The sequence below is a fragment of the Narcine bancroftii genome, chromosome 2, assembly GCF_036971445.1.
Source record: "Narcine bancroftii isolate sNarBan1 chromosome 2, sNarBan1.hap1, whole genome shotgun sequence".
Lineage (NCBI taxonomy): Eukaryota > Metazoa > Chordata > Chondrichthyes > Torpediniformes > Narcinidae > Narcine > Narcine bancroftii.
Window position 1 is genome coordinate 217,522,835 of NC_091470.1, and position 13,611 is coordinate 217,536,445.

Sequence of the window (13,611 nt, forward strand, 5' to 3'; positions counted from 1 at the left end):
CCTCACTGACAAAAGGCAAAGGAGGAAAAACCCAACACCCAACCCCAACCAACCAATTTTCCCTTGCAACTGCTGCAACCGTGCCTGCCTGTCCTGCATCAGGCTTGTCAGTCACCAACGAGCCTGCAGTAGACGTGGACATACTCCTCCATAAATCTTTGTCCACGAAGCCAAGCCAAAGAAAGTATTGCGCTAACCTTCCCATGCTAACTGTGCTGCCCTGAAGGAACACAGCAGGTCACAGCATTCACGAGTAGAAATGGTCAGTGAATTTGATTACTTGAAATTAAATTGAGAGATTCTTGAGGAAAAAAATAAACAGGAAAGGAAAGTGGGAGTTGGACTGACTATATTGCTTTTATATAATTGATGAGACACAACAGGCCAAGTGGCCTCCCACTGTACTGTAACTGCAATGATTTCATGAAAAATTTTGTTCAAGGGTATAATTTTCAGATTCAATTCTAATGTGAATCTTCTAGATTCCTATTAAAGGTAGATGGCCAATATTTTATTTTATTCTAGCCATTTTAGTTAGTAATCAAACAGCTAGCATCAATTCTGATGAATCACCAAATGTCTGATTCAAACTGTACGGTGTAGTCTTGCAGTTGATGGAATGCTCTGTTGGGACAAAAAATTTGTATTAATTAGGTTATGTTCTGAAGAATGTTGATTCTCCGTTGCATGCTCCTTGTTAAGGATGTTTTTCTTGTTTTGGTGATTGAGAATTCAAATTTTGGTTATTTTTTTATTCAGTGGTACAGGATGCTATAAACTATCCTGGCTCAGCTACTTTGCTTGACAAAGAAATCATGGTGAGTCGTCGCAGCGGTTAAGAAGGCATATTTTGTGTATGGTATGCTGGCCTTTATTAGTCGAGGGATTGAGTCCAAGAGTCATGAGGTAATGTTGCAGTTCTATAGAACTCTGGTTAGACTACATTAGGATTATTGCATTCAGGTTTGGTCACCTCATTACAGGAAGGATGGTGATGCTTTGACGTCCAGCACTTTTTTCCCCAGAGCGACAATAGCAAATACCAGAGGACATCTGTTTAAGGTGAGTGGAGAAAAGTTTAGAGGAGATGTCACAGGTAATTTTTTTTGTTCACATATTGCTGGTAGTGGTAATTGAGATTGGTATAATAGGTACATTGAAAAGACCCTGAGATAGGCACATGGATGTAAGAAAAATTGTGGGTTACAAGTGTGAGGTAGGGAATGATAAGATGGTTGGGGAATAGGTTTACAGAGGTCTGCAGAACATTGTGGGCTGAAGGGCCTGCACTGTGTTGTAATGTTCTGTGCTCCACATGAACAGATATCCTGCTGGAAATTGGAAGGCTTACACAGGACAAGTTATGAACAATGTGAAGATAAATAGTCAGCCTTACCCAGGTTATAGCAGAGACAAACTGAGTTGTCATGGAGTTCCAAAGGAAAACAGAGGCGGTTGGTAAATGACTATGATTTTTTTTTTGGAACAATGTGTTTGAAAATCAAGTTGCAATGACCTGATGTTAATATTGACATCATTGGTGTGTATTATTGGGAAACAAAACAGGAATATTTCGATTAAGATTTGGTGAGCTAAATGGCTATAAATCCTTGCATCAGTCAGATATATTACCTCAGATGAGCGCCCTCCAGTTTATTCTCCTTCACATTTCTTGTTCCATTCTTATTTTTCTTTCTGTGTTGAGCTGAGTGTTTTCAACAGCAACAAGGTGTTGGAAGTTGATAAAGTCTGGCCACAGTTTCAAGAGAACATCAAAAATTGCCATCTGTGGAAGGAAATTGAGACTCAAAAACTAAATATTTCAGGTTTACTGCGATGTACATTTCAAAATTCCACATGAATAAATCAACCTTTGGAAATACCTGCAGCCATTCTTTGCAATCAACATTAAATTTTGCAATAAAAGTATCAGGCATCATAAATTGGCCACTCAACCCATTTATCCTTCTCAGCCATTCAATATGAAGGCTGAGAAGGATACCTACTACTCAAATTTCCTCGTGTCCACAACTGAAATATTTTGAACATAAGCACCTTCAGAATGCAAAGAGGCCTTCTCATTTTAATCCCAAATTAATAGCTGTTTATATGTTAATTCCTTGTCTTGCATTCTCCATGCAAAAGAGTTAGATCCTGACACTGTCAAGTCCATAAGACTGATGAGCAGAAATAGTCTAATAGCCCTGCCATTAAATCATGAGTGAGGTTTTTCAGTTGGTTGTTTTTCCAGACTCTTTTGTGTAGTCTTCCAAAGGCGCTATTTGCCTTGGCGAGTCTGTTGTCTATCTCATTGTCGATCCTTGCATCTGATGAAATGGTGCAGCCGAGATAGGTAAACTGGTTGACCGTTTTGAGTTTTGTGTGCCCGATGGAGATGTGGGGGGGCTGGTAGTCATGGTGGGGAGCTGGCTGATGGAGGACCTCAGTTTTCTTCAGGCTGACTTCCAGGCCAAACATTTTGGCAGTTTCCGCAAAGCAGGACGTCAAGCGCTGAAGAGCTGGCTCTGAATGGGCAACTAAAGCGGCATCATCTGCAAAGAGTAGTTCACGGACAAGTTTCTCTTGTGTCTTGGTGTGAGCTACACAAGAGTCTGGAAAAACAACCAACTGAAAAACCTCACAAAGATTATCGTATACAGAGCCGTTGTCATACCCACACTCCTGTTCGGCTCCGAATCATGGGTCCTCTACCGGCACCACCTACGGCTCCTAGAACGCTTCCACCAGCGTTGTCTCCGCTCCATCCTCAACATCCATTGGAGCGCTCACACCCCTAACGTCGAGGTACTCGAGATGGCAGAGGTCGACAGCATCGAGTCCACGCTGCTGAAGATCCAGCTGTGCTGGATGGGTCACGTCTCCAGAATGGAGGACCATCGCCTTCCCAAGATCGTATTATATGGCGAGCTCTCCACTGGCCACCGTGACAGAGGGCAACAAAGAAAAGGTACAAGGACTGCCTAAAGAAATCTCTTGGTGCCTGCCACATTGACCACCGCCAGTGGGCTGATAACGCCTCAAACCGTGCATCTTGGCGCCTCACAGTTTGGCGGGCAGCAGCCTCCTTTGAAGAAGACCGCAGAGCCCACCTCACTGACAAAAGGCAAAGGAGGAAAAACCCAACACCCAACCCCAACCAACCAATTTTCCCTTGCAACCGCTGCAATCGTGTCTGCCTGTCCCGCATCGGACTGGTCAGCCACAAACGAGCCTGCAGCTGACGTGGACTTTTTTACCCCCTCCATAAATCTTCGTCCGCGAAGCCAAGCCAAAGAAGAAGAAAGAAGAAATCATGAGTGGATCCATTTTCCCACTCAACCCTATTGCTCGACATTCTTTTCATAATCTTTGATGCCCTGCCTAATCAAGAACATCTTTCAAGAGGGTGTCAGGCCTTGATGATGTACGTACCTGGCAAGGTACTGAAAATCTATGCCAGCCAACTAGCCAAAATGTACATAGACATTTTCAATCTCTCACTTTTGCAGTCAGAGGTTCCATCCTACTTCAAAAGGCCATCAATTATCCTGGAGCCCAGAAAGAGAAGAGTGAGCTGCATTACATCTACTGTGATCAATGTTTTGAGATATTGGTCATGGCCAGAATGAACACAAACCTAATTAAAGATCTGGACCTACTGCAATTCGCCTACCATCCACAGCAGCGAGGCAGGAGGAGGCCCATGTCCGTCTTTCCCACCTAGAGACTAGCCCTTGGGGTAGCCTGTTCACACAGCACTCTATCAATAACTCCCTGTGGGGGGATCATGGAGGAAAGCACGGCGTGAGACCAGACAGTAGCTGCAGTGCAGGCCAGGTTTCCCACATTGTTGGGGTGGGACCTGACGCACTGACCGGAGTGGTGCATACTGTTAGCGAGGGCATGAGTGCCATCAGGGAATGGGCCCTCATCACCAACCTCTATGGCAGGGCTCCCAGGTGCAACATCCATGAGGACATCTTGATGAGGCATCAAGTCACCACCATCTGTCCTGACCTCAGAGGGGTATAGCAAGCGGCAGGATGGTTTGTGAGGCCATTGCCCTGCTGGAAGGGGTGGACTACTTAGAAGAGGGAACACCTGCCTTGGGGGTCCCTGCACAGGTTCACTGGGCAGAGACAAAATTATGGGGAAAATAAGGATAGTGAGTTCCATAAGGATTTGTACAATGCTCTAGTACATGTGAGGGTGGATCGTTCCCATTTAAATAACATTCTCACCCCCACCAGATTCTCCATGTGGCAGGAAAACTGCAAAAATAATCCACGAAAACTCACACTACCCATCATACTATCCATACTTCCCACTGCACCCCCTGCCATACAGCCTTCTGCCCCTCCGCCAGTGGAGATGGCCCCTGTTGCCTTCAAATTGAGATAATCTGGGGGGGGGGAAGGGAGGGGGACCATGGCATAATGGCGTAGGTTGGAGATGTGAAAATACACCTCTCCCGGCAGTTTTATTAAAACCTGCATTGAAATTTTTAAAAATTAAGATATTGAGACTTTGTTTGAATTTATCTGCAATGACTACAAATAAATCAAAAGCTCAACTGCAAAGAAATCGACTATTAAAGAGGTTAGCATGATTGAAGAAATGGGGCCTACCTTAACGATGGAGCCTACAAACTTGCCTCCTCTCCCTCAGAGATCGACTCAGGCTGCGACACCAAAATGAACGCGACTCCAGCGCCGCTTCTCAGGGAAGCCGGCGAAGATGGCGCTGGAGTTCAGAATAGGATTCTTGAATTTTCCAACGTCGCAAGAGCAAATGCACATGCGGGAATTGTCTCGCACATTGCTAGTCAGACTAGGGCTAAGAAAATAGCTCAAACAAGCACGACTGATTCCAATGTCAAGTGAAGAAGAAAGTAGAAGTAGCAATAATGATGACTGGAGAATTGGAGGGAGCGGGACCGTCATATCGTGGAGAAGGGTCCCAGCCCATACAAGGTATGGAAGGAGTGAAGATTGAATCTCCTCAGGCTAAACTCCAAAGTACAGATCCTTCAGTTTAACTTGCTATACTTACAGAACATATTATGACAATGACTAGTCATATGGATCTGCAGTTCTTGTCTGTAAGATCTGAATCTAATACACGATTTCAATACCTTAAAGGTGAAATTAATTTTATTAAAGTTGAAATGGCAAAATATGCTAAAACTGTGGATAAAGCTAAAGCTCAGAAAATTGAAGAAGATATTCAAGATTAACATTTTGACGTAGAACAATGTAAAGATACAATTAATAAAATGGAAGATTCTTTTACAGCCTGGGAAGTTTAACGGAAGGAACTTCTGCAGAAAATTGATGCTTTGGCGTAGAAATAATGTTAAAATTGTTGGACTGACTGAAGATTTTGAAGGTCTTAATCCAGTGCTGTTTTTTTCCTCCAAAGATGGATTGCTGAAATTATCAGCCCTGAAAATTTTCCGAATGGATTGCAATTGGGTCGAGCTCATAGAGCTAATAGAAAGAAACCATTTCCAGGACAAGCACCACACTCCATTCTAACTAGATGCTCACATTAACAAGATAAAGAAATGATATTAAGGTTGATGGTCCAAAATACTAGAAAACAGCAAACCCCTCTCTAATGATTGGTGACAATAGAGTATTTTTCTATGCAGATTTGAGAATCTCTATTGTTAAAAGAAGAATTTAATCCTGTGAAATCCATTCTTTGGAAGAAGGGATAGAAATTAGCTTTTCGATATCCAGCTGTACTTGGTTTCCTCTGGAGAAAACCAATTGCGATTTAAATTTTTTTTTAAACTGATGAGGATCAAGCTTTGGAATTTGCCAATTCATTATCTCAAGATTCAACTCGAAGCCAATCTCTGCAGCAGCTGAAATTGATTCATGATAATTTGCAAGATAGATGTCAGATGTTGGAACATCAAGAATCGATTCAAATTGATGATGATCCAAGTGAACAAGAGACTTGAAGAAGCTTTTCATATTTGATAGAATGATATAAATGTGCTTTTATATATTCTGTCCAGGGGAGGTGGACATTTTGTCCTCTCATTCCACAGACACGTGTCACTTAGTGGCGAGAGCCACTTCCCGTATAATAGAGGGGAATGGTTTTTTTTTCCATTGGCGTTGTTACTCATTTTTGAGAATTGGTGTGGAGCTGGGATCCACAGAGACGAGTGGTGAGAGTTAAGTATTTTTAAATTTGAGATATGGCAGAAAATGATTTAAATTTTGTAACTTTTAATGTGATGGATTTAATAGGAGAATTTTTTTAGCTTATATTTAAAAATTTGAGAGTTGATATTGCTTTTTTAAAAAAAAAACAAGAGGCACACTTAATCAAAAAGGAACATCAAAAATTAAAAAGGGAATGGGTAGGTCAAGTTATAGCTTTTTTTTAATTCTAAGGCAAAAGGAGTGGCTATTTTAATTAATTAGAAATTACCTTTTAAATTACAAACTACTGCTATAGACTCTGCAAGGAGATTTTTAGTTAATTGCCAAATTTATTCTGAAATCTGGACACATGAATATTTTTGCTCCTAATGATTAAAAAAAATCTTGATTCCTTTCTCCATGCTGAAGCAAAGGAAAATGTAATAATTGGTGGGGACTCTACTTGTTGTCTAGATCCATTATTGGATTAGTCACAAAAAAATCAGTAACTTGAACAAAAATTTCTAAAAATATTTGGATAAAATTAAATCTGAAAGAAAATGATTATTCATTTTATTCAAGAATATTTTAAATTTCAGACCAAATAGAAGGACAAGTTAAATATGCAGAATATAATGCTAGGATTTTGTCAGATCATTCACCTCTTGATTTCATATGTAGGTTCTGAAAAAGAGAAAAATCATTTTACAGATGAAGGTTTAATTCTTCATTATTGAGAAATATTGATTTTTGTAATTATATAAGAAAACATTCAGGAATATTTTAATATTAATACCGATTCTGTTGATAATAAATTTATTTTATGGGATGCTTTAAAAGCTATTTAAGAGGTCAAATAACAAGTTATTCTACTAAAATTAAAAAGGATTACTTTAAAGTAGATAAATTGGAGAAAGAAATGGGTTTTAGAAAAAGATCTGAAAAGATAAAGACAGATTTAATAGATAAAATATGTATTCTAATTCAATACAAACTGATAGTACAGAGGAATTAATTGAGAAAACCTGACAAGTATTATGAATTGGGGGAAAAGAACGCATAAGGTTTTGGCTTGGCAAATGAAAATGGAACAGACTTCAAGGACTATTAATGCTAATAAAAGAAATTCAAAAATTATAAGCCTCAAGAAATAAATGATTCTTTTAAAGATTTTTATTCTAATATTTCTATATCTCAGTCCAATAATGAAGATTAACTTTCTATCTGAAATTCATCTTTCTTCTTTAAATTGCCAAGATTGGAGAAATTTACATACCCCATTTACAGTTAAAGAAATTATTAATGCTCTTAATTCTATACAAAGTGGTGAATCTCCAGGGAAGGATGGTTTGCCAGCAGAATTTTATAAGAAATTTAAGGATTTGATAATACTTTTCTTAATGGAGGTATTGAAGCAGGCAATAGAAACTCATTCTTTACCAGAGTCTTTTTCAAATGCAACTACAACTGATATACCCAAGAAAGATAGAGATTTATTAAAAACTAAACCTTATAGATCAATGTCATTGTTAAATGTTGATTATAAATTATTGCTAGAGTTTTAGCAAATAATCTAAATATTTACCAAATTTAATTCATATGGATCAATCTGGTTTTGTTTAAAAAAATACTTTGTAGACAATATTGCAAAATTAATTAGTCTAATCCATATGTCTCGGAAGAAATCAGATTTGTCATTGGTTTTATCTTTAGACGTTGAGAAGGCTTTTGACAGATTAGAATGGAGTTATTTATTTAAGGTGTTAGAAAATTTGGATTTGGATCAGTATTTCTTAAATGGATTAAAATTGTATATAAAAAAATTCTTCTGTTCAAGTTATGACTGGTGGATACATTTTATCTGCTTTTCTGTTAACTAGATCAACTCGAAAAAGATGTCCATTATCTCCAGCTTTATTTGTTTTAGCAATTGAACCTTTAGTACAATTAGAAAGACAAGATATTAGTATTAAAGGAATTAAAGAATGAAGAATTTAAGATTAATTTATTTGCTGATTAGGTTTTGATTTACATAACAGATCCTCTGAATTCTTTGCATTCATTGTGCACGAGATTGAATGAATATGGTGAAATATCATCTTAAAATTATTTGGGATAAGAGTGAAATTATACCATTGGTTGAGGGGGATTATAATCAATGTAAACAAATTGCCCAATTTAGATGGTCAGACAATGGAATTTAAGGAATAAATTGATTAAAATTTTGGATAACCTATACAAGTTGAATTATTTACCATTTCATAAAATTAGGTGACAAATAGATGGAATGACTTACCTACAACCTTAACGGGTTGGGTAAATTGTATTAAAATTAATATTTTTCCAAGGATTCAATATCTTTTTCAATCTATTCCTTATGGTATACCTCAGAATTTTCTTTTAAGGATTTAAATTCAAATATTAGGAAGTTTTGTGGAAAGGGAAAATGGCTGGAGTTTGTTTTGAAAAATTATCTTGGAAGTTTGAATTCAGAAAATTACAACGTCCACATTATCAAAATTATTATCATGCTGCTCAAATAAAGTTTATTAACAGAATGTTTGATTTCAATCCCTCAATTTTAGCCCACATTGAGGGTTTAAGTAAAATAGATGAAAAATATATGCAAGAATTTATTTATAAATGGCATTCAAAATTATTAATTGATTCCTAAAGATCCACCTATATTAAAACATTTGCTTGAATTATAGAATAAAATAGATTATGAGAGGTGGGAAAGGTTTGATTTTGCATAAAATGCCTTTATATCAAAATAAACTTTTCCCTTTTACTATCAATAATAATTTTTTGAATATTTGTAATCAAATGGGATTACAACAATAGAAGATGGTTTTGAATCTGATAAATTTATTACTTTTCAATGAAGAAGGAAAAGTTTAATGATTTGAATAATACTTTTTTTGTTATTATCAGGTTAAGGGTTTTTTAATTGCTAAATTAGGTCAAGATTTAAGATTACCTAGACAAAGTGAATTAGAAATATTGATTACTAAGGTGGATATGAATAAATTCATTTCAGAAATGTATAAATTATTCAAAGAAAAGCACCTAAATTAGGTATTCATAAATCAAGTTTGAAATGGGAAACTGATTAAGATAGGAAGATAGATGAGAAGTGGCAACAGTTATGTAAAGATAATATGATAAATATTATTAATGCAAGATATAGCTTGGTACAAAATAAGGTTTTTTTTACATCAATTATATTTAACTCCTCAAAAATTAAAAAGATTTAATTTAATATCATTGGATTTATGTTTTTGATGTGGTCAAGAGATGGGTTAATTTCTTCATTCTACCTGGCAATGCATCAAAGTTGAATCTTTTTGGATACAAGTGAAAATATTTTTGGGAAAAATACTAAAGGTAAAACTCCCACTTGATCCGATGTTATTTTTATTGGGTAATATTAAAATTTTGTCTTAACTATGTATCAAATTGAATTTTTATGAGTAGCTTAGCTATTTCTAGGAAGCATGTAGCCATTACTTGGAAATCAGATATAGATTTAGGAATGCAAAGATGAAAGATGGCACACTGAGTTACAATCTTGTATTCCATTGGAAAAAAATAACAATTTACGTGACAAATATCTTTTTTAAAATATGAAGCCAATATTTAGTTTGAAGATTTAGAATTCTCAATAGCCAATTATTTTTTGGAAAATTTTATACAGTTATTTGTATCATTACAGAAACAAAAACCAATCAATAAAACAGATGCCCACATCCTATGATACAAAAAAACCTTATTTTTTTCTCCCCAACCCCACCCCCTTCCAACCCAAAAGTAAGAAGAAACACCTACCATTTAATATACAATTATACTAGTATATACAATCATTAATTATTATTAAAATTACTAATTAAGAGGAGTGGATAAGATAGAAGAGGTGGATGGAAAATTATCCATAAAATCCAAAGTTGGCTTCCAAATACTATAAAAAATGTTCAACTCTATTCATTAAACTATATGTAATTTTTTCCCCCAAAGGTATACAATTTCGCATCTCACTATACCATCTAGTTAATAACACTTTCTTATCATCTGTCCATGATATTGTTATTGCAATACTCAAAATAATTCTTGATATTTGTCCAGTTTCAATTTTGTATCCTTTTAATAGATATCCCCAAGTAAAAATATTATTGGATCCTTTGGTATCTTTATCATAATTTGTCCTAATAATGAACTCAGTTCATTCCAAAACCTTTCCACTTTTTCACAAGACCATACTGAATGCAAAGAAGTCCCCATTTCTTTCACATATCAAAAACACTTATTTGAATAATTAGAATTAAATCCATTTAACTTGTATGGAGTATAATATAATGGATGAAGACAATTATATTGAACCATTTGATATCTATCATTACTGTATTCATAACACTTTCATGGCATAATTTTGACCAAATCTCCTCCTGAATTTGTACATTTAAATCTTTCTCCCATCGGATTTTTGATTTTATACACATATTTGTATTAAATTTCTTCACGACAAATGTGTCTGTTATATCTTCAAATTGACTTTGTTTAGGGAGTCTCAAATCTGCTCCCAGTCTCTTTTTCAAATACATTTTTAATTAATAATATGCAAAAGTTGTATTTTTATGTATATTGTATTGATCTTTTAATTGATCAAAGGTTTTTTTTAAATCTCAAAAAATCCAATCCTTTATTCTCTGTTTACCAATGATCAAATAAAGAATTGTTCAAAGTAAAAGGAAGAAGTTGATTTTGTTTTAACCACATTTTTGGTAATTGATCATTTTTAATTCCTCCCTCAATATGAATTCTATTCCACAGGTTTAAAATATGTTTTAATACGGAGAAATCTTTTAGGTCCTTTAAATGACTCACTATTCCATCTATACAAAATTTTCTCTGGAATTGTTTCACCAATTTTATTCATTTCTATTTGAACCCAAGCTGGTTTTTCACCCCATTGATAACAGGAGGACAAAAACTTCAATTGAGCAGCCTTTGAAATTATTCCTAAAATTTGCTCATCTTAGTCCACCCTGATCAAGTTTCCACATTAATTTTTCTAAACCAATTCTCGACCTGACCAAAGAAACTCATGTATTATGTTATTAAAAATTCTGGTACGAGAATGGGCAATGATTGAAACAAATATTGCATTCTTGGAAAATATTCATTTTAATACAATTCACTCATCCTATTAATGTTATTGATATATCTTTCTATCTTTTCAAATCCTTTTCCAAATTTTTTTAACAATTGTAAATAATTTAAGGTAAACAAATTATTTATATTAATTTTAATTCCTAAATATTTAATTGCTTCATTTTGCCATTTAAATTTTGTCAATCTTTTACACTGAGAGTAATCAATATCCACCACAGGCATTACTTCACTTTCAACAGCACCTGATACTAATCCATATTTTTAAAATCTCAACTTAATTAAAGATATTTCTGGTCTTGTTCAATATACTTTAACATCAACAGCAAATAAACTAATTTTATGTTCCTTATTACCTACTCCAAATCCTTTAATTTAATTGTCAGTTCTAATTACTTCTGGTAATGGGTCAATTGCTAATGCAAATAAAATGGACGACCTTGTCTAGAAGGCCTTTTGAGCAAAAAAGGTTGTGAGATTTGTTTATTCATAATCACTTATGATTTTGGTTGATTAAACAATGCTGTTATCCAATTTATAAAAGTATTTGGAATGCCAAAAGAATTGTGTCAAATAAAAATCCCATTCCAATCGATCAAATGCTCTCTCTGTATCTAATGCTACCGCTACCACTGGATTCTTCCTATTTTGTGCTATATTTATCAAACTTTAAAATTTAACTATATTATCTGCTGCTTTTCTATTTTTCATAAAACCAATTTGATCTAAATTTATTAAATTTGGCAAAAAAAAGTCAACTAATCTATTATCTAACAATTTCAATACAATTTTATAGTCTATATTCACAGTTTGGTGGGCAGCAACCTCCTTTGAAGAAGACCGCAGAGCCCACCTCACTGACAAAAGGCAAAGGAGGAAAAACCCAACACCCAACCCCAACCAACCAATTTTCCCCTGCAGCCGCTGCAACCGTGACTGCCTGTCCCGCATCGGACTTGTCAGCCACAAACGAGCCTGCAGCTGACGTGGACTTTTACCCCCTCCATAAATCTTCGTCCGCGAAGCCAAGCCAAAGAGAAGATAGGTCTATGTGAGGAAGGCTGTAAACAATCTTTCCCTTTTTATGCAATTACAGTTATTAATGCTGTTTTAAAAGATTCTGGTAAATAATGAACCTCTTTCATTTGATTTAATACCTCCATTAATACAGATATTAATAACTCCTTAAACTCTTTATAAAATTCTGGTGGAAAACCATCTTCCGTAAAGACAATAGGGTCTCCTAAACTTCTATTTCTGAAAAATTCTCAGTCTTAACTTTTCATCCTCCTTTAACACCAATAATTTAACTTGTCTCAAATAATCTCTTGTCATCTTTCAAATGATCAATTATAAATTTATTTCCTGCATTTTATTTTATCTGTCCTAATAATTTCTTAGTTGCAATTATTGTTCTAAAAATCTGTTCTCTTTTTAATTGCCATCCTAAACTTTGTGGGCCCTTTCACCCAACTAGTAATATTTTTTGTGTTCTCATTATATATCTCTCTCCCCCCTTTAAGTCTACACAGCATTAAGTCTTAATTTCTTCATCTCTAACAATTTTCTCATCTTTATGTATTTGAATTTCCTTTTGCAATTTCATTTCTTTATCTAATTGAATTGGTTCTTTCACAATTTTTGAAGTATAACTTATTATTTACCTCTCAGATGTGCCTTCATAGACTCCCATAATACAAACTTACTTGCAACTGAATCTTTATTAGCATCTAGAAAAATTTTTATCTGTTACCTCATATAATCACAAAATTCCTTTTTCTTCAACAAAGTAGTAACCTCCATCTATAACCTACCTTTGTTCTTCTTCTAATGAAGTAGACAACATTAAAAGTGAATGATATAAAACCTGTGCTTGATATTCCACTCTTTGTACTCTATATTGAAATTGTGCAGAAATTAAAAACATATCTAGCTGTGAATGTTTTAAATCAAAAAGAATAAAAAGAATAATTTCTTCCATTTGGGTAGATTTTTCTCCAAATATCCACAAAATCCATCTTTCATCAAATCTGTTACCATTTTTTCTACCTTATTTTTCCCCATTCTATCTCCCGATCTATCCAATTTAGTGTCCAAAGCAAAATTAAAGTCCCATTCCAATATAACTTTTCCCTTGGCATTTGATAAATTTATGAAAGCATATTGCATAAATTTGTCATCATCTACATTTTGTGCATATACATTACTTAAGGCCCATTGTTCCAAATAAATCTGACAATTTATCATATATCTCCTCTCTACATCTATACTAATGTCCAAAATT

General features: G+C 34.9%; 1 protein-coding gene across 5 annotated transcripts in view; it reads right to left on the reverse strand.

Moving 5' to 3' along the window:
• Nucleotides 1-338: 338 nt before the first annotated feature.
• Nucleotides 339-13,611, reverse strand: part of LOC138755078 (regulator of G-protein signaling 22-like) — a 207,447-nt gene continuing 194,174 nt past the window's right edge. For all 5 annotated transcript variants that reach the window (XM_069920294.1, XM_069920296.1, XM_069920297.1 and 2 more), the window contains 2 exons: nucleotides 1,633-1,786; nucleotides 339-624 (listed from right to left, as the gene is read on the reverse strand). In XM_069920294.1, coding sequence (XP_069776395.1) covers nucleotides 1,664-1,786 — 123 coding nt within the window. In that variant the 3' untranslated portion in view covers nucleotides 339-624; nucleotides 1,633-1,663. The remainder of the gene's footprint in view (nucleotides 625-1,632; nucleotides 1,787-13,611) is intronic.